This window comes from Chiloscyllium plagiosum, chromosome 12 (assembly GCF_004010195.1).
Source record: "Chiloscyllium plagiosum isolate BGI_BamShark_2017 chromosome 12, ASM401019v2, whole genome shotgun sequence".
Classification (NCBI taxonomy): domain Eukaryota; kingdom Metazoa; phylum Chordata; class Chondrichthyes; order Orectolobiformes; family Hemiscylliidae; genus Chiloscyllium; species Chiloscyllium plagiosum.
This window is the reverse complement of record NC_057721.1, coordinates 55,280,193-55,306,765: the sequence shown is the minus strand read 5'-3', so window position 1 is coordinate 55,306,765 and position 26,573 is coordinate 55,280,193. Positions and strand designations below refer to the sequence as shown.

Here is a 26,573-nt window from a genome sequence, read left to right as displayed (position 1 = left end):
GGAGTCACGGAGGGAGTGGTCTTTTCGGAACGCTGATAGGGGAGGGGAGGGAAATATATCCCTGGTGGTGGGGTCCGTTTGGAGGTGGCGGAAATGACGGCGGATGATACGTTGTACGTGGAGGTTGGTGGGGTGGTAGGTGAGGACCAACCTCCACTCCCGGCACCTTCCCTTGCAACCGCAAGAAATGCAAAACTTGCGCTCACACCTCCCCCCTTACTTCCCTCCAAGGCCCCAAGGGACACTTCCATATCTGCCACAAATTCACCTGCACCTCCACACACATCATCTATTGCATCTGCTGCACCCGATGTGGCCTCCTCTATATTGGGGAGACAGGCTGCCTACTTGCGGAACATTTCAGAGAACACCTCTGGGACACCCGGACCAACCAAACCAACCACCCCGTAGCCCAACACTTTAACTCCCCCTTACTTCCCTTCTTCCTTACTTTTATCTTAGCCTGCTGGACACACTTTCCTCATTCCTGAAAATAGGCTTATGCCCGAAACGTCGATTCTCCTGTTCCTTGGATGCTCCCTGACCTGCTGCGCTTTTCCAGCAACACATTTTCAGAACAAGAATCCAGAGAAAGTATATTCCTGTTAGGGTGAAAGGAAAGGCTGGTAGGTACAGAGAATGCTGGATGACTAAAGAAATTGAGGGTTTGGTTAAGAAAAAGAAGGCTGCATATATCAGGTATAGATCGAGTGAATCCTTAGAAGAGTGTAAAGGCAGTAGGAGTATACGTAAGAGGGAAATCAGGAGGGTAAGAAGGGGACATGAGATAGTTTTGGAAAATAGGATTAAGGAGAATCCAAAGAGTTTTTACAAATACATTAAGGACAAAAGGGTACCTAGGGAGAGAATAGGGCCCCTCAAAAATCAGCAAGGCGGCCTTTGTGTGGAGCCACAGAAAATGGGGAGATACTAAATGAGTATTTTGCATCAGTATTTACTGTGGAAAAGGATATGGAAGATGCAGAATGTAGGGAAATAGATGGTGACATCTTGAAAAATGTCCATGTTACAGAGGAGGAAGTGCTGGATGTCTTGAAATGCATAAAGGTGTATAAATCCCCAGGACCTGATCAGGTGTACCCTAGAACTCTGTGGGAAGCTAGAGAAGTGATTGCTGGCCCTTTTACTGAGATCTTTGTCTCATCGATAGTTACAGATGAAGTGCCAAAAGACTGGAGGTTGGCTAACTGTTTAAGAAAGTGGTAAGGAACTATAGACCAGTGAGCCTGACTTTGGTGGTGGGCAAGTTGTTGGAGGGAATCCTGAGGGACAGGATGTGCATGTATTTGGAAAGACCATGGCAACATGACGCCTGGAGGAAGAGTGCCTCATCTTCCGCCTAGGAACCCTCCAACCACAAGGGATGAATGCAGATTTCTCCAGCTCATTTCCCCTCCCCCCACCTTATCTCAGTCCCAACCCTCGGACTCAGCACTGCCTTCTTCTTCCCAACCTCTCCGTCCCTATCCCCTCTCTGGCCTATCACCCTCACCTTAACCTCCTTCCACCTATTGCATTCCCAACGCCCCTCCCTGAAGTCCCTCCTCCCTACCTTTTATCTTGGCCTGCTTGGCACACCTTCCTCATTCCTGAAGAAAGGCTTATGCCCGAAACGTCGATTCTCCTGCTCTTTGGATGCTGTCTGACCTGCTGCACTTTTCCAGCAACACATGTTTCAGCTCTGATCTCCAGCATCTGCAGTCCTCACTTTCTCCTATGTATTTGGAAAGGCAAGGACTGATTAGGGATAGTCAACATGGCTTTGTGCGTGGGAAATCATGAATCACAAACTTGATTGAGTTTTTTGAAGAAGTAACAAAAGATGATTGAGGACAGAGCGGTAGATGTGATCTATATGAACTTCAGTAAGGTGTTCTACAAGGTTCCCATGGGAGACTGGTTAGCAAGGTTAAATCTCATGGAACACTGCGAATTAACCATTTGGATACAGAATTGTCTCAAAGGTAGAAGACAGAGGGTGGTGGTGGAAGGTTGTTTTTCATACTGGAGGCCTGTGACCAGTGGAGTGCCACAAGGATCGGTGCTGGGTCGTCTACTTTTGGTTAGTTACATAAATGATTTGGATGCGAGCATAAGAGGTATAGTTAGTAAGTTTGCAGATGACACCAAAATTGGAGGTGTAGTGGACAGCGATGAAGGCTACCTCAGATTACAACAGGATCTTGATCAGATGGGCCAATGGGCTAAGAAGTGTCAGATGGAGTTTAATTCAGATAAATGCGAGATGCTGCATTTTGGGAAAGCAAATCTTAGCAGGACTTATACACTTAATGGTTAGGTCCTAGGGAGTGCTGCTGAACAAAAAGATGTTGGAATGCAGGTTCATAGCTCCTTGAAAGTGGAGTCACAGGTAGATAGGATAATGAAGAAGGCGTTTAGTATGCTTTCCTTTATTGTCAGAGTATTGAGTTCAGGAGTTGGGATGTCATGTTGCAGCTGTACAGGTCATTGGTTAGGCCACTGTTGGAATATTGCATGCAGTTCTGGTCTCCTTCCTATCGGAAAGATGTTGTGAAACTTGAAAGGGTTCAGAAAAGATTTACAAGGATGTTGCCAGGGTTGGAGGATTTGAGCTGTTGGGAGAGGCTGAATAGGATTGGGCTGTTTTTACCTGGAGCATTGGAGGCTGAGGGGTGACTTTATAGAGGTTTACAAAATTATGGGAGGCATGGATAGAATAAATGGACAAAGTCTTTTCCCTGGGGTTGGGGAGTCCAGAACTAGAGGGCATAGGTTTAGCATGAGAGGGGAAAGATATTAAACAGACCTAAGGGGCAACCTTTTCACGCAGATTGTGGTACGTGTATGGAATGAGCTGCCAGAGGAATGGTGGAGGCTGGTACAATTGCAACATTTAAAAGGCATTTGGATGGGTAGTTGAATAGGAAGGGTTTGGAGGGATATGGGCTGGGTGCTGGCAGGTGGGACTAGATTGTGTTGGGATATCTGGTCGGCATGGAGGGGTTGGACGGAAGGATCTGTTTCCATGCTGTACATCTGTATGACTCTATGAACTGCATGAGACAGAAACAAACAAGTCAGACAGCATCTCTACTGAAAGGATCTAAACAAATTTCTAATACTGCCTAGAAGAGCATTAATTGGATTTAGACCATCCACTCCGAAAGATGGCACTTTAGTGCAGTATTGTCTGAAGTGTTGGCACAGATTATGTACTCTGTCACTCTGCAGAATGTGAATCCTCAAACTTCTGACTTAGACAAGATGTTCCCATTGAGTATTATTTCTATTACTTCCTTGGGTACCAAAGACTGTGTTTAAGTGAAAGGAACATAATAATTAGGAGCAAGCTCATACAGTCCAAAGTGCCTGATCTGCTGTTCAATGCAGTTGTGGTTGATCTTTAGTCTAGGCATTTTCTTGCAAGACTCCTGTATCCCTTGACTATCTGAGACATCAAAAATTTGGCCATCTCAGACCTTAATTGTGTTCAACAACTCTTATGTAGAAAATTCCAATAATTTATAACCTTTCTAGTGAAGAAAGTTCTCCTCTTCTCAGTTGTAAATGATTATCCCATTGTCCTAAGACTGTGCTCCCATCTGTCCAGATTCTTCAAACAGGGGAAATGAGTTGTGTACATCCTTTCAACTCCCTCAAAGTTATGAATTTTTTTGAGACTACCTCTAATTTTTCTAAACTCTAGAGAATGTAAGGCTAGTTTACTCAGTCTCTCATCAAAGGATAGCCTTCTCATCCAAGGACCCTTGAAATACTGCCTCCAATGCAAGGATATCCTTCTTTAAATAGAGATAAACAGCACAAAGTCTTGCAAAGGGGAGGCAATGGCCTAGTTGTATAATCACTGGACTGTTAATCCAGAGACCAAGATAATGTTCTGGGGACCCAGGTTCAAATACTGCCATGGCAGATGGTAGAATTTGAAATCAATTTTTTAAAAAGATCTGGAATTATTTGTCTAATGCTGACCATAAAATCCATTGTCGATTATTGGACAAACCCATCTGGTTCACTATTGTCCTTTAGGAAAGGAAACTGTCATCTTTACCTGGTCTGGCCTACATGTTATTCCAGACCCACAGCAATGTGATTGACTCTTAACAGCTCTCTGGGTGAATTAGGTATGGGCAATAAATGCTGGCCCAGCCAGTGACACCCTGATCCCACGAATGAACTTTTAAAAAGTATGATTTCACTGAAGTCCTGTAAGAAAACTGGAAATATTTAGGCAATTGAGACAACAGGGGTAAAGGAAGAAGGTAGGTTTCAAGATAATATGATACCAGACGCTCAGGGGGTACTGGTTTGAAAAACATTCTAGTACATAAATGTACTAATCCAGAAATAAATTGGGGTGATTTGGAATTACCCCAACTGATTTGCCTGGATTAATACAGCTCCAGCAACATTCAAGCTCGGCAGATCAACACAGACAGCTTGATTGGAATTCTATATACCACTGTAAACATTCACTTTTGAATTACCAACACAACGCATATCAGTTTGCACCATCTGCAAGATGCATTGTGCCAACTTACTAAGGCACTTTCAAGAGCACGTTACAAACCCTATCACCTAAATGGACATGGCAGTAGATGCATGGGAATGCTATCACTTGCAATTTCTCTTCCAAACCACAAAACCTCCTAACTTGAAGCTACAATGTCAGTCCTTCACTGATGCTGGATCAAAATCCTGGAACTCCCTTCCCAATATTAAAATTATACACACCTGAGTAGCTACAGTAATTCAGGTCCCACCTTCTTGAGGGCAGTTAGGAAAGGGCAACAAATTCTGATATTTCTGGTGATGTCAATATTCCAAGCATGAACTGGTAAATATTTTTATAAGTGAAGAGGAAAATAGTATCTGACATAGTCACACAAATAATTGTTGGTGACTTTGTTACTTGTCAGTTCTCCCCTCATAAAGTCATAAATAGGGGTGTTCTCTTGTTGCACAAGATTCAGCAATATTCAGACTTCACAGATACTGAGCAGTCCATGTCCAAATGCAGCAAAATCTAGACAACATCCAAACTTCCTCTTATAAATGGCAAGTAACATTCCTACCAGTTAACGAAGATCCTCCACTCAAGACTATCGTTCTCGCTCTCACTGTTAACTCTCCACAGCCTGTCCACTATTTACATGGCACAAGTGAGGACTGTTGTGACTGTATTATAAATTATATACTTTGTAACGCTCACTGTCTTTAAAATAGACGAATCTTTCAAAGGCTCCCTGAACCTCCTTACTACCTTTGCATATTCAGTTGTTGTTAGGATTAGGTTGTACTTCTTCTGGGAAGCAGTTATGCACAGCCTACTGAAATTCAATAGATCCTGCCAAGAATTACCAATATAGTGAACAGTAGCTCCCCCTGGCAGTGTTAATAACTCCTCTGCACTCACAAAAATATCTCACAACAAAAGATTATGGCTGAGATGGTTTAGAAAACTTAAATCACCTTGACTAAAAGGCACTGGATGGCTCTGTACTACAGGCATAGGTTAATACTTAGCATAATTTGCCAGTTTTGGCATAATAGCCATTTTAAATTTTGATCTATACAATACAGGCCTTGTGCACAAAACATATTGTGCAGAATCCCCAGGAAGATCTCAGTGCCCCCTTTAGCTCAGAGTGTTCTGAGCTAAAGGGGGCACAAGAAGAAAGGCTTTCAGAAATCGACTGCTTTGAAGGAGTTGATGTAATCTGTAAGTGCTGCAGAATGCCAGTATGGGCATATGTTTCCTCCGTGGACTACAGTGGTTCAAGAAGGCATCTCAATCATCTTCTCAAGGGCATTTAGGGATGGGTAATAAACATTGGCTGACCCAGAAATACCAACGGCCCATTATTGAATAGCTTAAAATAAAAAAAGTGCCGGCTCAGCGCTGGTTGGATTTTTTTTAATTGAGTCAGTGGGAATGTGGGTTTTGCTGATTGGGCCAGCATTTATTGCCTACTCTTTCTTCCCTTGGGAAGGGAGTAGTGAACTGTCTTCTTGAATTATTGGAGATTATTTAGTATAGGTACACCTACAATGCTACTGGGGTCATATTTTGACCTAGCGACAGTGATGGGACAGCGATACAATTCTAAGTCTGGGTGGGGCTTAACAGGAAATTTTAAGATTCCCATGTATCTGCTGCCCTTGACGTTTTGGATGGTAGTGGTCATGGGTTTGGAATGTGCAAAGGGTAAATTTCTGCATTACATCTTGTTTATGGGTACACAGGCTGCAATTGTAAGCTGGTGGAGGGAATATATGTGAGTGTGGTGCCAATGAAGTTGGTCTGCCGTGTCCTGGATGGTGTCAAGCTTCTCGAGTGTTGTTGGAGCTGCCCTCATACGAGCAAATGGAAAATATTCCATCATCTCCTGATTTGTGTTTTGTAGATGATGGAGAGGCTTTGGGGAATCAGGAGAAGTATGACTTGCAGCAGGACTTTTAGACTCAGAGGATTGAGGGCAGAGAGGTAGATGTGATCTATTTAGAATTCAGTCGGGCGTTTGACAAGGTTCCTCATGGGAGACTGATTAGCAAGGTTAGATCTCACTGAATACAGGGAGAACCAGCCATTTGGATACAGAACTGGCTCAAAGGTAGAAGACAGAGGGTGGTAGTGAAGGGTTGTTTTTCAGACTGGAGGCCTGTGACCAGTGGAATGCCACAAGGATCGGTGCTGGGTCCTCTACTTTTTGTCATTTACATAAATGATTGGATGTGAGCATAAGAGGTACAGTTAGTAATTTTGTAGCTGACACCAACATTGGAGGTGTAGTGGGCAGTGAAGAGAGTTACCTCAGATTGCAACAGGATCTTGATCAGATGGGCCAATGGGCTGAGAAGTGGCAGATGGAGTTTAATTCAGATAAATGCGAGGTGCTGCATTTTGGGAAAGCAAATCTTAGCAGGACTCATACACTTAATGGTAAGGTCCTAGGGAGTGCTGCTGAACAAAGAGACATTGGAGTGCAGGTTCATAGCTCCTTGAAAGTGGAGTCGCAGGTAGATAGGATAGTGAAGAAGGCGTTTGATATGCTTTCCTTTATTGGTCAGAGTATTGAGTACAGGAGTTGGGACATCATATTGTGGCTGTACAGGTAATTGGTTAGGCCACTGTTGGAATATTGCGTGCAATTCTGGTCTTTACCCTATCGGAAAGATGTTGTGAAACTTGAAAGGGTTCAGAAAAGATTTACAAGGATGTTTCCAGGGTTGGAGGATTTGATCTATCGGGAGAGGCTGAACAGGCTGGGGCTGTTTTCCCTGAGTGTCAGAGGCTGAGGGGTGACCTTGTAGAGGATTACAAAATTGTGAGGGGCATGGATAGGGTAAATAGGCAAAGTCTTTTCCCTGGAGTCGGGGAGTCCAGAACTAGAGGGCACAGGTTTAAGGTGAGTGGGGAAAGATATAAAAAGAGACCTATGGGGCAACGTTTTCATGCAGAGGGTGGTACGTGTATGCAATGAGCTGCCAGAGGAAGGGTGGAGGCTGGTACAATTGCAACGTTTGAAAGACATTTGGTTGGGTATATGAATAGGAAGGGTTTGGAGGGATATGGGCTGGGTGCTGGTGGTACTAGATTGGGTTGTGATATCTGGTCGGCATGGACAGGTTGGACAGAAGGATCTGTTTCCATGCTGTACATCTCTATGACTCTATGCACAAAGCCATGATGACTATCCCAAATCAGTCCTTGCCTTTCCAAATACATGTACATACTGTCCCTCAGGATTCCCTCCAACAGCTTGCCCACCACTGACATTAGGCTCACTGGTCTATAGTTCCCTGACTTGTCCTTACCACCCTTCTTAAACAGTGGCACCACGTTGGCCAACCTCACGTCTCCCAGCACCTCACCTGTGACTATCGATGATACAAATATCTCAGAAAGAGGCCCAGCAATCATTTCTCTAGCTTCCCACAGAGTTCTAGGGTACACCTGATCAGGTCCTGGGGATTTATACATCTTTATGCATTTCAAGACATCCAGCACTTCCTCCTCTGTAAATTGGACATTTTTCAAGGTGTCACCATCTATTTCGCTACTTTCTATATCTTCCATATCCTTTTCCACAGTAAATACTGATGCAAAATACTCGTTTAGTATCTCCCCCATTTTCTGCGGCTCCACACAAAGGCCGCCTTGCTGATCTTTGAGGGGCCCTATTCTCTCCCTAGGTACCCTTTCTTTCCTTAATGTATTTGTAAAACCCCTTTGGATTCTCCTGAACTCTATTTGCCAAAGCTATCTCATGTCCCCTTTTCACCCTCCTGATTTCCCTCTTAGGTTTACTCCTACTGTCTTTATACTCTTCACAGGATTCACTCAATCTATCCTATCTATACCTTACATATGCTTCCTTCTTTTTCTTAACCAAACCCTCAATTTCTTTAGTCATCCAGCATTCCCTATACCTACCAGCTTTTCCTTTCACCCTGACAGGAATATACTTTCTCTGGATTCTCACTATCTCATTTCTGAAGGCTTCCCATTTTCCAGCTGTCCCTTTACCTGCGAACATCTGCCCCCAATCAGCTTTTGAAAGTTCTTGCCTAATACCGTCAAAATTGGCCTTTCTCCAGTTTAGAACTTCAACTTTTCGATCTGGTCTATCCTTGGCCCCATTTAATCTCTCCTTTCCACTGCATACAGTTTTCAGTTTTACTTTGAGTTTACCATTAGCTAATCGCGACTTGTCTGTTGTTTGTTTGTTTCTTCTTGAAATGTTTGTCTTTGCATTTGCCTTTGACCTGGGCTATGGGTTTTAACCTTGTTTTAACGCTTCTAATTAGGTTTAAAATGGGATATACATTCTATTGTAAAATAATTTTTAAAAGAGAAAATTTCACATTTAACAGCTGTTTTAAAATAAATGCAAGATACTATGTTAGCTGTTAACATTCTCGATATTTTTTAATCAACTTGCTAAGATTTGTTATTACATATCTCTTGAGCAGGTAGGACTTAAACCCAGGTATCCTGGCCCAGAGGTGGGGATGCTACCATTGCCCACAAGAGCACCATGTTACCCTGCTCCATATCAGTCAAAGGGATTTTCAATTTCAATGATATTAATTATAGGGAGTGGCCCAAATTGCTGTATAGGAAAAAGCAAGTGATGCCACTTTAAATGGCTGGAAGTTTTATTGGAAATCCATGCTTCACTCAAAATACGGTGGTTTGGGAAATGCAGATTTCCCAATAGTGGTTTGATTTACTGGGTCACATGGTTTTAAATTTGACCCTCAGGCCAGTTTGCTACCCTACCTTAGAATGGTCCAATTTCAGTACACCCAATTAAGGAAATGCTCCTTTTCTTTAATGTTCTGTTCTAATTGGTCCTGTTTCGGGGTTTCTATGCTGCTATTTAGCTTGATGACTATTTAGTTATTTTCTTTTCTTGCCAAAAGGCATGCTTTGAATCAAAAGTACGCCTTCCTTCCTTTTCAAAATATTGCATCTATAATTGAAACAAAAATGGATATTTTTGTTCATCCTGTCCAGAATGTGGTAACCAGTGGTGAGATGGAAATCTCTCTCATCAATCTCAAAAGTTAGTGTGTGGTGAAAAACAATTTGGCAAAGGGTGGACGGCCAATGCCACCACTAGATGGCACTTGAAGAGCCTAAAGTGATGAGCTGTGTACGATGGATGTGGCCATCTTGAAGTAAAATCAAACTTAAGGCTGATCATGAAACTATTGTTGATGATTGTAAAAACAAAATCAGGTTCACCTAATGCCTTTTAGGGAACAAATTTGCTGTTCGTACTCCGGTCCGTGACAATGTGGCTGACTTTTAATTGTCCCAAGAGATGACCTAGAAAGTTCTTAGTTCTATCAAACTGCTGTAAACCTTAACACAGGACAGACTTGATTTATGCATCCAAACCAAACCAGTTGAAGCTGAAATGTTCACCTTAGGAACATTTGGGGATTTGTTTGAAAGTTGAACAACCTGACTAGACTCACAGACTAGTCAAGCAACAACCTGACATAGACTGTCAAGTAAAATTCTGAGAGAGTGGTTCCTGGGATCATGTTCCAGGCAGCCCTATGACCATCCATGGATATGTGCTGTCACTCTGGCAGGCTGCAGTACAGTGAGGCACAGTTGCCCTAGAATCTTGTCATGGCATCATGTCAAACATGGACAAGAAAACCTCCTACTGATTAAAATGCACTCTACAATACTGCACTGAAGTGTCAGCCTATGTTATGTGATCAATCCTGGAACCTTCTCATTTAGAAGTAAGAGTGTACTCATTGAGTAGAAACTGACATTTGTAAAGGACAAAAAGGATTTCTGTTGATGTCATGGCCAGTGGTTTCCTGCCAAACTACAAGATTTAAGATCTTATTTGTTAGTGTGAGCTAATCTGTCCATATTTGATTTGTCAGTGTTAGTGAATGCATATAATCTGTAAACCTCAATGTTTAATTTCTAAGTTCAGGTTTTACTTTTAAGAGCAAATGGCATTGGGAATAGTATATTCGCATATGAAAATTTCTTTAAGGAACATGCTTTTGATTTAAAGGTTGGTTGTTTGCTACACTATTTCTACCATTTTTGTCTTTACTTTGAATGAGTTCTACCAGTCCTTGAGTTATGTTTCCATAAAGCATCACATCAGATGAAAGCCATTCAGCCAATAATGCGATCGTAGCTGACATGATAATCCTCAACTGCACTTTCCTCTTTTTCTCCATTGATTCCCTTGATGCTTAAAAATCTGTCTTGGCTTGAATATGCTTAAGGACCTGGCCTCGACAGCCATTTGCAGTAAAGCGTTCCATTGATACATGACACTGAGGTTATGCCCTCAAGTTCTCTATTCTTCTATAAGAGGTAGTTTCTACCCTGTTAAGTCCCTTGAGACTCTTGTATGTTTCAATAAGGTCTCTCCCCATATTTTTCTAAACTCCACTGGGTACAAGTCCAACCTACTCAAACTCTCCTCAACCTCATAGAAAATCCCTCCATACCTGGAGTCAACCTAGTGGACCTTCTCTGGACTGCCAACAATCCCAGTATATCTCTTATTGAAAAGGAGACCAAAACTGTTCACAGTATTCCAGGTATGATGTGACAAGTTCCTTGAATTGTTTCAGCAAGATCTCCCTATTTTTATACTCCATTCCCTTTGAAATAGTGGGCAATGTTCCAATTGCCTTCCCTATTACCCACTGAACTTGGATGGTAGCTTTTTGTAATTCATGTAATAGAATCCCCAAATCCCTCTGGGTTGCAGATTTCTCTTGTCTTTTTCCATTTAAATAACATTCATCTCTTCTATTCTTCCTGTCAAAATATATAATCTCACATTTTCCCATGTTACATTCCATCTGCCACATTTTTACCCACTCACTTAATTGTCTGTGTCTCTCTGTATAGTCCTTGTGTCATCCTCACTATTTGTCACCCCATCTGTTTTGTTACCTGCAAACTTGGTACATTTGCTTCCTCATCATCATCATTAATACATATTATGAAAAAATTGTGCCTCCAGACTTGACTTCATTTGATTTATTGTTGTGTATTCATTACAAATACAATGAAAAATGTTGCCTAGTGTCGCCACTCTCAAGCGCCATCTCAAAACACAGAAAATAAATCAAAACATAGAATATAAAGCCAGAGAAATAAAACAATAAAGTTAGTCTTATATTCTTACCTCGATAAAGTTATTTGGTCTTTAGTAAACCTCCCTTTTCTAGCTGAGTCATGGGCCTGGATCCAGGTTCCTCCATCCCAATACCTCAAGTCCCTGCTCTAAGCCAATTACACTGCTGCAGTTGCACTTTGCCATGCCCCTGCTGCCACTGGAAGAAACAGTCACCATTCTCCAGCACCACCTCACCTCCAGCGCTGTCACTGCCATGAGTTTGCACTGAGCCAACCTCACTGATGTAGCTGTTGCTAGTGCCAGATGGTCCTGCTTTGGAAGCAAACTTGGCGCTGTTGCTGCCATGCCGTCAGGCACGCAGGACTAGCTGCAGGCCTGGAGCCTTGGCTCAGCCTGCGAGTCTGGGCTAGAGGATTATGCCTAGCACCTGCTCCTCACTTAATGGGATATCTTGGGATAGAGTAGAGCCGGGTCTGCCTCGTGCTGATGTTGCTGTCGTGATCATTGGGCCCTCTTCTCCTTCGTCATTTCCTTAGTCTAGCCACTACTCCGGCCCGTGACTCCATCTTCTTCCATTGGTTACAGATTGCCATCCTGAAAGTGTCTCCTTATCCCAACTGTCTGTCTTCTGCTAGGTAGCCAACCTTCTATCAATGTGAATATACTATTCCTACTCCATGTGCTCTTATCATATTAAGTATATGTATATGTGATATCTGAGGAAATACTTTTTGGAAATCTAAATATATTACACTCACTGGTTCCCTTTTTTTGTACCATCCTCAACAAACTCTTAGAGTTTGTCAATCACGATTTGCCCTTTGTGAAGCCATGCTGACTCTGCTTGATTACATTGTGTGTTTCTAAATGTTCTGCTATTATACAATAAGGGATGTAATTTTAAAATGCTTTAACATTTTTCTAAGGACCGATGCTAAGCTATACTTAACCTTTTTTTCAAATGCAACCTATTTTTCCTAATCAACCTGTTCAGAGATGTTATTACACACCACTGGAACAGTCAGGACTTGAACCCAAGCCCCTCATTCCAGGGGTAGGGACACCACCACTGTGCCACTTGAGTCATTTTTATCTATTTCCCTTTCTGCACAAGAATGTTTGTTTACATTTTCAGTTTTCTAATCTTTTGGGCCTTTTCCAGAATCTAAGGAATCTTTGAAGATTATTACCAGTGCATCCACTATCTCTAGCTACTTACTTTAAACTTCTACGTTGGATCTTACCAGGAGAGTTATCAACCATTAACCCTTTTAGTTTGTTTAGCATTAGCTAGTTATTGTCTGTTTTCACCTCCCCAATTCAGTCCGTTTGATTATTTTGTAGTTTTGCAATGCTGTTTGATTCCTCTACTGTGAAGACTGATACACAGTATTGTCCCGATTGACTGTCATTTCCTAGTTCCACATTTTTGTTTCCCGAGCCTCATTCTCAAAGAGGCCTATGTTTGCTGTGGTTTTTAAAATATTTTTCAAGAAAGTCTTGCTCTCTGTTTTGTTATTTGCTAATGTACCCTCAAAATTTATTTTCTCCTTGTTTTTTTTTTGGTCATTTTTGTTGTTGTCTTTTAAACCTTCCTAATCCTCTGGATCACCTTTGTAATCTTTGTGCCGCATTGTATGGTTTTTCTTTCAATTTTATAGTACAGTATACTCAACTTCCTTGGTTAATCATGGTTTGTTTATCCCTTTCCTAGAATCTTTCCTTCTCATTGGGATATATCTTTCCAGAATCATGAGCTATTTTCTTAAACATCAGCCATTCTTGCGAAACCTCTTTCCCAGTCCACTCCCGCCAACTCTTCCCGCATCTGTTTGTAATTTTCTTTATTTACATTTAGAACAGTTGTTCACTCAAGTTTCTCAATGTCAAACAAAATACTAACTTCAACCATGCTATGGTCACTGCTTCATTGAAGATCATTTATTAAACTTGCGTCATTGCATAGTACCAGATAAAAAATAGCATGATACATTGTGTATTGTTCTAGGAAATTGTCTTGAATACACTCTTAGTTCTTCCTCATGGCTACCTTTGCCAATTTGATTTTCCAAGTCAATGATAAAGTTCTATGTTGGATGGCTCCACATAGTCACTTGCCTGAAATCGGGCCTTTTCTTCTGAAATATGGTCCAATATTCTTTAGTTTTTCTATGGTCTTTTTGATGTGTTAAAAATCTTATATAATTTTAAATCGATGGGAAACTATTTGTTTTCTCCTGACCTGTAATTGGGCCAGAATATTTCATTGCTGCTGTGATTTCTGTAGCCCCAAGTAGGGTTTTTCACAAGCGCTCTGATTCTGCGGAAAGAGTGACATGCTGCTGTGTACATGTCCCTCTCCCTAACTATGTCATTCTCAGGCTGGAATGTATTGAAGCATGCATGTCCTGTTCTGTTATACTACTGACTGGTATTTTTCACAATTTGGAAATTATGTTATTGATTATTCTTTTGTATTGTAAATAGGATAACCTCTGATTTTTAAATGATTGTTCATAATTGAATGCTATTTTAAAAAATTGAGGATGGGATGGATCCAATAATTCATGCATGCTAAATAAGTTATGTTAATCTAGATTTTATTTTTATTTTTCAGGTCGAATAGTTGACTTATCAGGGATGGGATTGCAGCATTTGGATACAGTTGCGCTGTACCCGACAAGTATTTTTACTCTGATTCTGGACAAGAACCAACTGACTAAATTGGAAAATGTGGAGAAATGGGGAGATTTAGTACAAGTTGGTGTTCTTTGGAAAAAGTTTCTTGTGAGATTTTAAAGGACATGGGCTCGTAGTGTGCTAAACCTTTACAATGACCTCTCTGCATCAAATCACTATTTTAGATGAAACAGAAGTAACATGTTATGTAGTCTACATGGCATACTGCTCTTGTTAATTTTAACATGAACATTTGCTGAAATTGACATCTTATACATCAGGGCCAATTAGGGAAGTAGCTATACAATTTTATGCTTCCTTATAAAGTAGCCTGCAAGATGCATTGATATAATCAATCAAGTACTTGTAGAAAAGAAAATCTGTTTTGAAAAATGTGTTTAATATTCATTTTGCTTCAGGAATGTATTCTAGAATTCTTACTTGGACTTGTTCCAGGTCAGGCCTTCTGTTGGTTCGTGTTACCTTGACTCCCATCTTAACAGAATACAGTATGATATTAGTAGCTAAGTACAAGCATTAATGTATCCTTCTCAAGTGTACATATCTGCTCCATGTGTTACTTTCAGGTGCTTTTCCACTCCATTATTTCTTTTTCCTTCTCTCTTTCATTTGTGTTGAAAATATTGCCATATGGTTATATTAAGAACTAGAATTTAATGGATTTAAATTGATATAAAAAATCATCAATATAGAACAAAGACAATTACAGCACAGGAACAGGCCCTTCAGCCCTCCAAGCCTACGCCGATCTAGATCCTCGATCTAAACCTGCTGCCTATTTTCTAAAGAGCTGTATCCCTTTGCTCCCTGCCCATTCATGTATCTCGATACATCTTAAATGACGCTATCATTCCCGCCTCTACCACCTCCGCTGGCAATGCATTCCAGGTCCCCAACACTCTGCATAAAGAACTTTCCACGCATATCTCCTCTAAACCTTTCCCCTCTCACTTTGAACTCGTGACCCCTAGTAATTGAGTTCCGTACTCTAGGGAAAAAGCTTCTTGCTATCCACCCTGCCTATACCTCTCATAATTTTGTAGACCTCAATCAGGTTCCCCCTCAACCTCCATCTTTCTAATGAAAATAATCCTAATCTATTCAACCTCTCTTCATAGCTAGTGCCCTCAATACCGGGCAACATCCTGGTGAGCCTCCTCTGCACCCTCTCCAAAGCATCCACATCCTTTTGGTAATGTGGTGACCAGAACTGTATGCAGTATTCCAAATGCGACCGAACCCAAGTCCTATACAACTGTAACATAACCTGCCAACTCTTTTACTCAATATCCCGTCCAATGAAAGAAAGCATGCCTTCTTGACCACTTTACTGACCTGTGTTGCCACCTTCAGGGAACAATGGACCTGAACACCCAGATGTCTCTGTATGTCAATTTTCCCAGGACTTTTCCATTTACTGTATAGTTTGCTCTTGAATTGGATCTTCCAAAATGCATCAGCTCGCACTTGTCCCGGATTGAATTCCATCTGCTATTCCACTGCCCATCTCTCCAATCTATCTATATTCTGCTGTATTCTTTGACAGTCTTCACTATCTGTTACTCCACCAATCTTGGTGTCATCTGAAAACTTGCTACTCAGGCAACTGATACCTTCCTCCAAATCATTTATATGTATCACAAACAACAGTGGTCCCAGCATGGATCCCTGTGGAACACCACCGGTCACAGGTCTCCATTTTGAGAAACTCCCTTCCACTACTACTCTCTGTCTCCTGTTGTCCAGCCAGTTCTCTATCCGTCTAGCTAGGACACCCTGGACCCCATGTGACTTCACCTTCTCCATCAGCCTACCATGGGCAACCTTACAAATGCCTTACTAAAGTCCATGTATATGAGATCTACAGCCCTTCCCTCGTCAATCAAGTTTGTCACCACCTCAAAGAATTCTATCAGGTTTGTAAGACATGACCTTCCCTGCACAAAACCATGCTGCCCATTACTGATAAGCCCATTTTCTTCCAAATGGGAAAAGATCCTATCCCTCAGTATCTTCTCCAGCAGCTTCCTTATCACTGACATCAGGCTCACTGGTCTATAATTACCTGGAGTATCCCTGCTGCCCTCCTTAAACAAGGGGACAATATTAGCAATTCTCCAGTCCTCCAGGACATCACCCGTGTTCACGGCTGCTGCAAAAATATCTGTTAAAATCCCAGCTATTTCCTCTCTCGCTTCCCTAAGTAACCTGGGTACATCCCATCTGGACTTGCCTACCTCAATGCCTTTTAGAATACCCAAAACATCCTCCCTCCTTATGCTGACTTGAGCTAGAGTACGTAAAGATCTATCCTTAAATTCAACATCTGTCATGTTCCTCTCCTCAGTGAATGCCAATGCAAATTACTTGTTAAGAATTTCATCCATTTTCTCTGAATCCACACATAACTTTCTCCTTTGTCCTTGAGTGGGCCAACCCTCTCTCTAGTTACCCTCTTGCTCCTTATATATGAAAAAAAGGCTTTGGGATTTTCCTTAATCCTGTTTGCTAAAGATATCTCATGACCCCTTTTAGCCCTCTTAATTCCTCATTTCAGGTTGGTCCTACATTCCAATATTCTTCCAAAGCTTTCTGCCTTTAGTATCCTAGACCTTATGTATGCATTCTTTCTCCTCTTATCTTGTCTCTCAATTTCACCTGTCATTCATGGTTCCCTAACCTTGCCATTTCAATCCCTCATTTTCACAGGAACATACCTCTCCTGAACGCTAATCAATCTCTCTTTAAAAGCCTCCCAGATATCGAATGTGGATTTAGTTTCAAACAGCTGCTCCCAATCTACATTCCCCAGCTCCTGCTGAATTTTGGTATAATAGTTGAAGCTGGAAAGGTTTAGCAGGGCTGGCAGCATCAGTGATGAGAAATCAGAGTTAACGTTTTGCATCCGGTCATTTCTGAGGAAGGGTCACCTGACCTAAAAGACTAACTCTGACTTCTCTCCACAGATGCTGCCAGACCAACTGAGCTTTTCCAGTATCTTCTGTTTTTGTTTCTGATTTTCTTTTGGTTTTTCTAAATAAAATAGTCCTTTGCTAGTATAGAGCTTGAAAATTACTAAAAGAGGGGCGTATTGCTAAAACTTTTCACCTTGCATTCGTCCAGACAAATGCAAGCTTGCTACATTTCAAATTATCCAAACAACTTATACAATGGGGAAAAAGATTGGTTGGGAAGCCTACTTTGGCTGACATATTGCTGTGGAGAAAGCCGTAATCAATGATAAGTTCCTAAAGCTTTTGGGTAATTTTAAAATGGCATAGCCTGCAAGTATTCATTTTGTTGGAAAGGAATGTTCATTGTGCATGAATATACCTGGTCAACTCTATACTGTACATGTGCAAAACAAAAAAGTTTTATTTTGTTGCAGTTGTCTGTAGCCAACAATCGCCTAGTCCGGATGATAGGTGTAGCAAAACTGATCAATTTGCAAGTCTTAAACTTACCTAACAACAGTATTGGAAATGTGGAAGGCCTGAAGGACTTGGTTCATCTGGAGTGGCTGAACCTAGCTGGAAACAACATTAAGGTATTGTATGTTTACTTAATTAAATTTGAATTACCTCTACCCAACATAAAATGGTTTTGTTTTGCATGTCATAACTTGAGGATTTTTTAATGTCAAATAAATACCAAAATGAAGTTAATTTGCATCATTTATGATTTTTTCTCTTTCTTTATCTCAAACTATATACAGTTGTATCAAACACAAGTAATAACAGCTGTGTGCAGTAGCCATTGCTTCTGATTGGCAGAAAGTGACTGATGGTGTACTGCAAGAATCTGTGTTGGAGCCTCAATTATTCACTGCATATTCATTAATGATTGGATGATTGAACAGAGAAACCACACATTGTATTTTGTTGTTAGCTGAAAACAAAATGGCATTGTAAGCAGCATAGATGGAAGTGTAATATTAAATATATAGATAGATTAAATAAATTGACAAAACTGTGGAAAATGAATTTTAGTGGCAAATGTGAGGATATCCATTTTGAAGTTAAAACAATGAACAACGTACTTTGTAAATGTTGAAAAACGAAGAGCAATAGAGATCCAAAAAGGCTTAGATATCGATCATTATGCACATCACTAAACAGTCAAGAACAGGTACAGGAAACTCTTAAAAGCAAAAGGCTAATGGAATACTACTCTCTTTATCGAGGAGTGGACACATGCTTTCGCTATACAAAACTAGATCAGTTCTGCAAAAGTATGAGCAGCTCTTAGTGCCACACCTGAGGACTATTAGCCTTGGAGGAAGTGGAATATTGGCTTAATTGAATGACATCAGACATCAAGGGTTGTAGTCCCTGTAATTTAGAATGTTAAGTGTTGGTTTGATCAAATTTTAATGTAATAAAGGAAACAAATAGGGCTGTAGAAAGAACTGTTTCCTCTGCTTTTGGAATCCAGACCAAAGGAGCATAAACTAAAGAGCCAGACCTCTGGATTCAAATTAGAAAAGACCAGCACAAAGGGGGCTTTCTTTCACAAAAAGTAATTGATGCTAGATCGGTTGATTTGAAATTTGATGGATTTTTGTAGGGCAAAGAAATTAAGGGACATGACGGCAAATATATAGAGTTTGGTTGCATATCAGTTATGTTCTCATTGTATTAAGGAACAGGTTCAAGGGGATAAATGGTCTTTTGACCAGGCATCTGTCATTTGCTCCCTCTTCAATCTTTTACTTGCAGTTTGTTTCACCTTCAGAAACAAAAATTGTCACTCCTTATCCTATTTCTTCATAAAGATGATTCTTTCTACCTTTGAACTACTGCTTGATTGCCCAAGCATCATTTCATTTTAATGTTGTGGGATTATGGTGTTGTTACATTATAAATTTCAGCCTAATCCATGACTGTCAGTTTGGATTTGCTGTTCCACTGGTGACTTTGTTCCCTAAATAATGTGACTCTAAAATCTTGTCTTTACTAAGCTTTGCACCATTTGTTCTTACCCAGGATAATTCCAAGGCTTTGAAGGAAATGGTACAGTGAACCTTTCATCACTTTATTAACATATGACTTCAGTTCCAAAACTCTGCAGCTTCGTTAAATTACTTTAAATATGGTGTAGTTGATAACTGTTTGATCATGGCAAGTCAGCAACCTTCAATGTTTTTTCAGTGCAGTGATCAAGTGGTCTCTTCCTGGTACAATGAATATTTCAGAGACACTTCTTCTCAACTATCCAACCTCAGACACCACCATTACCATCCCTGGATATGTTCTGTCCCACTGGCAGGACAGACCCAGCACAGTGGTAAGCAGTCAGGAGGGAGTTGGCCTGGGAGTCCTTGACATCGATTTCGGATCCCATGAAGTCTCCTGGTTTCAGGTTAAACAGGGGAAACTTCTTACTGGTTACCACATATTGTTCTCCTTTGGCTGATGAATCAGTACTCCTCCATGTTGAACAACACTTGGAGGAAGCACTGAGGGTGGCAAGGGAGCAAAATGTACTCTGGGTGGGGGATTTTAATGTCCACCACCAAGAGTGACTCGGTAACAGCTGGTCAGGTCCTAAAGGATATAACTGCTAGACTGGATCTGTGGCCGGTGGTTAAGGAACCAATGAGGAAAAAAATATACTTCACCTCATCCTTACTAATCTGCCGGCTGCAGAAGCATCTGTCCATGACAGTATAAGTAAAAGTGACCACCGCACTGTCCTTGTGGAGATGAAGACCTGCCTTCACATTGAAAATAACTTCCATTGTGTTGTGTGGCACTATCACTGTATTGAATGGGACAGATTTTGAACCAATCTAGCAGCTCAAGACTTGGCATTCATGAGGCACTGTGGGCAATCAATAGCAGCAGAACTGTACTCTAGCACAATCTGCAACCTCATGACCTGGCATATCCCCACTCAACCATTACCATCAAGCCAGGCGATCAACCCTGGTTTAATGGAGACTGCAGGAGAGCGTGCCAGGAGCAGCATCAGGCATACCTAAAAATGAGGTATCAACCTGGTGAAACTACCAAACAGAACTACCTGTGTGCCAAACGGCATAAACACCAAGTGATAGACAAAGCTAAGTGATCCCTCAAACAACTGATCAAATCTAAGCTCTGCAGTCCTTCCATATCCAGTTATGAATGGTGGTGGATAATTAAACAACTCACTGGAGGAGGCGGCTCCACAAATATCCCCATCCTCAATGATGGAGGAGCCCAGCACATCGATACGAAAGATAAGGCTGATGCATTGGCAACAATCTTCAGTCAGAAGTGCCAATGGATGATCCATCTCTGGCTCCTCTAGTGGTCCCCAGCATCACAGATACAAGTCTCTAATCCAATTTGATTCACTCCATGTGATATGAAGAAATGGCTAGTGGCACTGGATACTGAAAAGACAATGGGCCCTGATAACATTCTGGCAATAGTACTGAAGACGTGTTCCAGAACTTGACTCTCCAAGTCAGGCTCTTCCAGTACAGTTACAACTCTGGCATATACCTGGCAATGTGGAAAATTGCCCAGTTATGTCCTGGATGCAAAAAGCAGAACAAATCCAACCCAGCCAATTACCACCCTGCCAGTCTACTCTCCATCATCAGTAAAGTGATGGAAGGGTTCATCAACAATGTTATCAGTGCTGCTCAGTGACGCCCATTTTAGGTTTTGCAAGGGTCGCTCAGCTCCTGATCTCACTATAGCCTTGGTTCAAACATGGACAAAAGATCAGAATTCTAGCAGTGAGGTGAGAGTGACACCCCTGGACATCAAGGCCGCATTTGACTGATTATGACATGAAGGTGCCCTGGCAAAACTGGAATCAATGGGCATTAGGAGGCAAACATTCCGCTGGTTAGAGTCATACCTGGCAAAAAAGGAAGGTGGTTGTGGTTTTGGAGGGTCAGTCATCTCAGCTCCAGGACATCTTTGCAGGAGTCCCTCAGGGTAGTGTCTTAGGCCCAACCATCTTCAGTTGCTTCATCAATGACCTTCCCTGTGTCATAAGGTCAGAAGTGGGGATGTTCACCGATGATTGCACAGTGTTCAGCATCATTCACGACTCGGATACTGAAGGAGACCGTGCTCAACTGCGACAAGATCTGGACAGTATCCAGGCTTGGGCCAACAGGTGGCAAGTAACATTGGCGCCACAAGAATGCCAGACAATGACCATCACCAATAACATTCTGGATTAGTGGTGCTGGAAGAGCTCAGCAGTTCAGGCAGCATCCGAGGAGCAGTAAAGTCATCGTTTCGGGCAAAAGCCCTTCATCACCAATAACAGACATTCTAACCTCTGCTCCTTGACAGTCAATGGTATTACCATAACTGAATTCCCTCACTGTCAACATCCCTGAGGTTACCATTGACCAGAAACACAACTGGACTAACCACAAACACAGTGGCTACAAGATCTGGTCAGAGACTCAGGATACTGTGGCGAGTAACTCACCTCCTGACACCCCAAAGCCTATCCACCATCTACAAGGCACAAGTCAGGAATGTGGTGGAATACTCTCCACTTGCCTGGATGGGTGCAACTCCAACACTCAGAAGCTTGACACCATTTAGGACAAAGGAGCCCTCTTGATTGGCACCACATCTACAAACATTCAATCCCTCCACCACTGGGGTCAGTAGCAGCGATGTGTACTATCTACAAGATCCACTGTAGCAATTCACCAACGATCCTTAGACAGCACCTTCCAAACCCATGGCCATTTCTATGTAGAAGGACAAGTGCAGCAGGTACTTGGGAACACTACAACCTGAAAGTTCCCCTGCAAGCCACTCACCACCCTGACTTGGAAATATACTGCTGTTCCTTCACAGTTGTTGGATCAAAATCCTGGAATTCTCTCCCTACCGGCATTGTGGGTCAACTCTCAGCAAGTGGACAGCGGCGATTCAAGGAGGCAAATCACCACCACCTTCTCAACGGCAAATAGGGATCGGCTATAAATACTGGGCAGCGATGCCCAAGTGCCACAAATGAATTTTTTTAAAAAAATCATCTGATATGTTTGATGGCACCATATGGAGACAGCTTGTAGAATAAGCCTCTGCTTTTCCCCATGAATCTCATCTCTTTAAGAAAAGCTAATTAGAATGCAAAATATTTAAATTATCATTCCCTACTTTTAAAAAATTCTTTTGTGGAATGTGAACATTATTGGCAAATCGTCCCAAATTGTCCTGAAGACGATAGTAAGCTGCCACCTTGAACTGATGAGGTCCATGTGATGTAGTCCACAGTGCTGTTAGAGAGTTCCAGTATTGGATGCAGCAGCAGTGAAATAACAATGATATAGTTTCAGGACAGATGATGTGTGGCTTGAAGGGAAGAATGCAGGTTGTGGTGTACCAGCATATCTGCTGCTAGAATCGGGCTGCTAGAAATAACAAAGCAAACATGGCCTTGTCCACTCTGCAGAGTCTTCCATACCAACATCTGGGAGCTACTGCCAAAATTGGGAGAGCTGTCCGAAAGATGCAACAATCTGACAGAGTGAATATCACAGAATTATATCTTACAGATACAGTCAGTGTGATAAGAAGAAACAGCTGAAGGCACTGTTTTCTGCAAATGCACTGGGTCCTGGCAACATTCTGTCAATAACACTGAAGACTTGTGCTCCAAAACTAGCCACACTCTTTGCCAATGTGTTCTACTGCACTGGTATCTACCTGTCAAATGTGGAAAATTGTCCATGTATGACCTTGGCAAAATGCAGGATAGATCCAACCTGGTCAATTACTGCCCTATTAGTCTACTCTCCCTTATCAGTCAAGTGATGGAAGGGGTCATCAGGTAGCGCTTGTATAAAAGCACCTGCTCACTAATGCTCAGTTTGGGTTCTGTCAGGGCCACACAGCTCCTGATCTCAGTACAGCCTTGGTCTAAACATAGACAAAGAGCTAAAATGAAGAGGGCTCAATGTCAAGAGAGCATTTGACTGAGTATCTAGGAGCCCTTGGAAAAATGGTTTGATATTCTGCTTCATGAACAAGACTTTATTGAAAGTGGGTTTCCATATTCCAAAAATATCATTTGTTTAATCTGTGTTCCAGCGACTATTGGGATGATTTACAATTTCCTTTGTAATCTGGCATGTTGTTTTGATTTTTACAGATGATGGAACCAGTCAATAACTGCTTGGCACTTCGACATTTAGATTTGTCAGACAACAATATTTCCCTGATAGGTGACCTATCAAAACTCTTGTCTCTGCGGGTAAGATATACAAGCAATAGTCGATCCTAATTTGAAATAATTGCTTATTCAGGACACTGTGGAAAACTTTACTCTTCCCCATATCAGTAAATCACATTTTTTTTCAAACAATAAGTATGGAGCTATTTTGAAGAATACATCTGGAAAATATATATATATTTCTTTAACAGATACTGCTATTGCATGGAAATACTATCACCACACTCCGGTCTGCTTCTAGCCACCTGCCACCAGACTTGAACATCCTCTCTCTAGCTGAGAATGAGATTAGAGATCTAAATGAGGTACACCGCATTTAATTTCTTAGAAGTAATAATGCAAAATGTATATCATTCAGATTGCTAAATAAATTTGTAACAGTAATGTCAAGTATTAGTACCAATCTATTTTTAGTAGTATACTATATTTACATGGATGTAAATTTGCTCACTGAGCTGGAAGGTTCATTTTCAGATGTTTTATCACCATACTAGGTAACATCATCAGTGAGCCTACGTTGAAGCACTGGTGTTCTAGAAAGAAAGTGGGTCACTAACACCAGTGCTTCACTGGACGCTCACCGATGATGTTACCTAGTATGGTGATGAAACGTCCGAAAATAAATCTCCCAGCAAGAGAATTTACATCCAGAACCTCAACCTGAGCTACAAATCTTCTCAAAACTCACTAAAAATATTTTCATTCCAAATCAAATGTTTTTCGTTGCTAACAGAACGTCATGTCGTAATAAAGCTTCTTCCTTACCAATGCTTAAATGACGACAGATGTTTTCTATTAGGTTTCTTATCTTGGATTCCTTCATGAGTTGGAACAGCTGTCAATTATGAGCAATCCTTGTGTAATGGCTACCCCCTCCCTCCCTGGATTTGACTATAGACCATATATAGTCAGTTGGTGTTTAACCCTGCGGATTCTAGATGGTTATGTAATCTCACAGAAAGAGAGGTAAATGAAAATGTAGTTTCTGTTGAAGAATTATATGCTAAATTTATAAGACCTAAGACGTTCAGCTCAAAACCAAATCTTGTTCACTGAATATCTATTACACGGTAATGTTGTGCTTATGAAATAGGTTACTTTTTCTGCTAGTTTTTGAAACAAACATTTTAGGTTTGTTACTGTAGTAGTTGGTCTCTTCAAAGACAATCCCTGAGGGCGGAGTCATATGACCTGCTAGTCTAATCAGGAACGGAACGGGGAATTGCCAAGCAGATGAATCAGGGAATTAGGCATGTACTTTATAATGTCTTCTGTAAGTAAGTAGTGTATTAAATCATTGCACTTTATAAGTTAATGGGCAGAGCGAAACTGTAAAGTTTTAGATATTAAATGATTAGCTGCAACATACAAGTTTGATATTGGGCTTTAACATCAAAGAACCCCTACTGATGCTACTATAAGTTGAATTTGAGAAACAATGAATGCTATACTGTATTAAGAATAGGTAGATGCTATAAATTCTCAATTGTTTAAAACTGAATTGAGACTTGTCAAACTTTTATTTACCAGTGCAATGGTAAAACATCTTCAATCTAGGTTTGATTGAAGTCCCAAAAGAGATGATGTGTTTACTTACAAATGCACTGTCCTACACAGATGCACCTAATGTGCATTTTTCATCTTGGCATGCTGTTTTCACATTGGATGAAAAAGCAGAAAATGTTGGAAGTAAGCTTCATGTCAGTCCAGTATCTCGTTATTATTCGATTATTACCCTTCTATTCCTTATTGAAACAACAGACTTGAGGACTGCACTCATTTCTTGCACCCATGGAGGTCCTGGACACTCAGTTTCCAGACACTGTCATGTCATGCAACTTCTTTACATTATCTGTTTCCACTGTCCTGCCATAAGAAATGGACTGAAAGGAACCCAACTAGGTCAGTTAGTATACTCTACTTCATTGCAACAACAAAACTTAAAGCAGATGTCTGGTTATTTCCTGCACAGCATTGAATTAGATCCCAGTTTGAATTGTTTACGATGTTGCCAAATGATGAAGGCTTGTGGCTCATTCCTGATGAAAGGCTTATACTCGAAAATGTCGATTCTTCGACTCGGATCTCCAGCATCTGCAGTCCTCACTTTCTCCTGAATTTAACAGCCAAACAGGGGAAGATAAATTGTAAATATCAGCTTCCTAAATTTTTTATCTATCCTGCAAAAAGAGACTAGGAAATATTTCATTCTCACACCATGGGTTTCATTGACAAGGCAATAACTTATTGTCCATTTCTAGTTGCCCTAAGAAAACGTTAGTGAGCTGCCTTTGAACTATCAAGTCCTTATGATCAACATTCTCCCAAATGAATATTTTCTTTACATGATGCAGTTTTTATTGTCTGCTCTGTGTGATGCTGTAGCACAGGGTATTACTTAGTAAGTGAAATGCTCTTCAAAAGAAGAAATTGATTGTTCAAATATCTTTTTCAATGTGGATCTTGGTGCTACAGTTTTTCAAAATGTCTTTTAGGCAGCCATGTACAATATAAGCTGAAAAATGTGTTGCTGGAAAAGCGCAGCAGGTCAGGCAGCATCAAAGGAGCAGGAGAATCGGCATTTCGGGCATAAGCCCTTCTTTGGGAATGAGGAGGGTGTGCCAAGCAGGCCAAGATAAAAGGTAAGGAGGAGGGACTTGGGGGAGGGGCGTTGGGAATGCGATAGGTGAAAGGAGGTTAAGGTGAGGGTGATAGGCCGTAGAGGGGTTGGGGGTGGAGAGGTCGGGAAGATTGACCTGCAATCTTCTTCCCGACCTCTCCGCCCACACCCCCTCTCCGGCCTATCACCCTCACTTTAACCTCCTTCCACCTATCGCATTCCCAACGCCCCTCCCCCAAGTCCCTCCTCCTTACCTTTTATCTTGGCCTGCTTGGCACACCCTCCTCATTCCCAAAGAAGGGCTTATGCCCGAAATGCCGATTCTCCTGCTCCTTTGATGCTGCCTGACCTGCTGCGCTTTTCCAGCAACACATTTTTCAGCT

The 26,573-nt window shown here is 41.4% G+C and overlaps 1 protein-coding gene across 2 annotated transcripts in view; it reads left to right on the top strand.

Annotated features, from left to right (window-relative positions):
- Positions 1 to 26,573, top strand: part of cep97 (centrosomal protein 97) — a 54,475-nt gene that overhangs the window by 3,049 nt on the left and 24,853 nt on the right. The window contains exons 2-6 of one of the 2 annotated variants that reach the window (XM_043701110.1): positions 14,284 to 14,426; positions 17,755 to 17,913; positions 23,490 to 23,591; positions 23,762 to 23,875; positions 24,370 to 24,536. In XM_043701110.1, the coding sequence (XP_043557045.1) occupies positions 14,284 to 14,426; positions 17,755 to 17,913; positions 23,490 to 23,591; positions 23,762 to 23,875; positions 24,370 to 24,536 (685 nt within the window). Of the gene's footprint in view, positions 1 to 14,283; positions 14,454 to 17,754; positions 17,914 to 23,489; positions 23,592 to 23,761; positions 23,876 to 24,369; positions 24,537 to 26,573 lie in introns of both variants that reach the window. The other variant, XM_043701109.1, reaches the window with a different exon arrangement.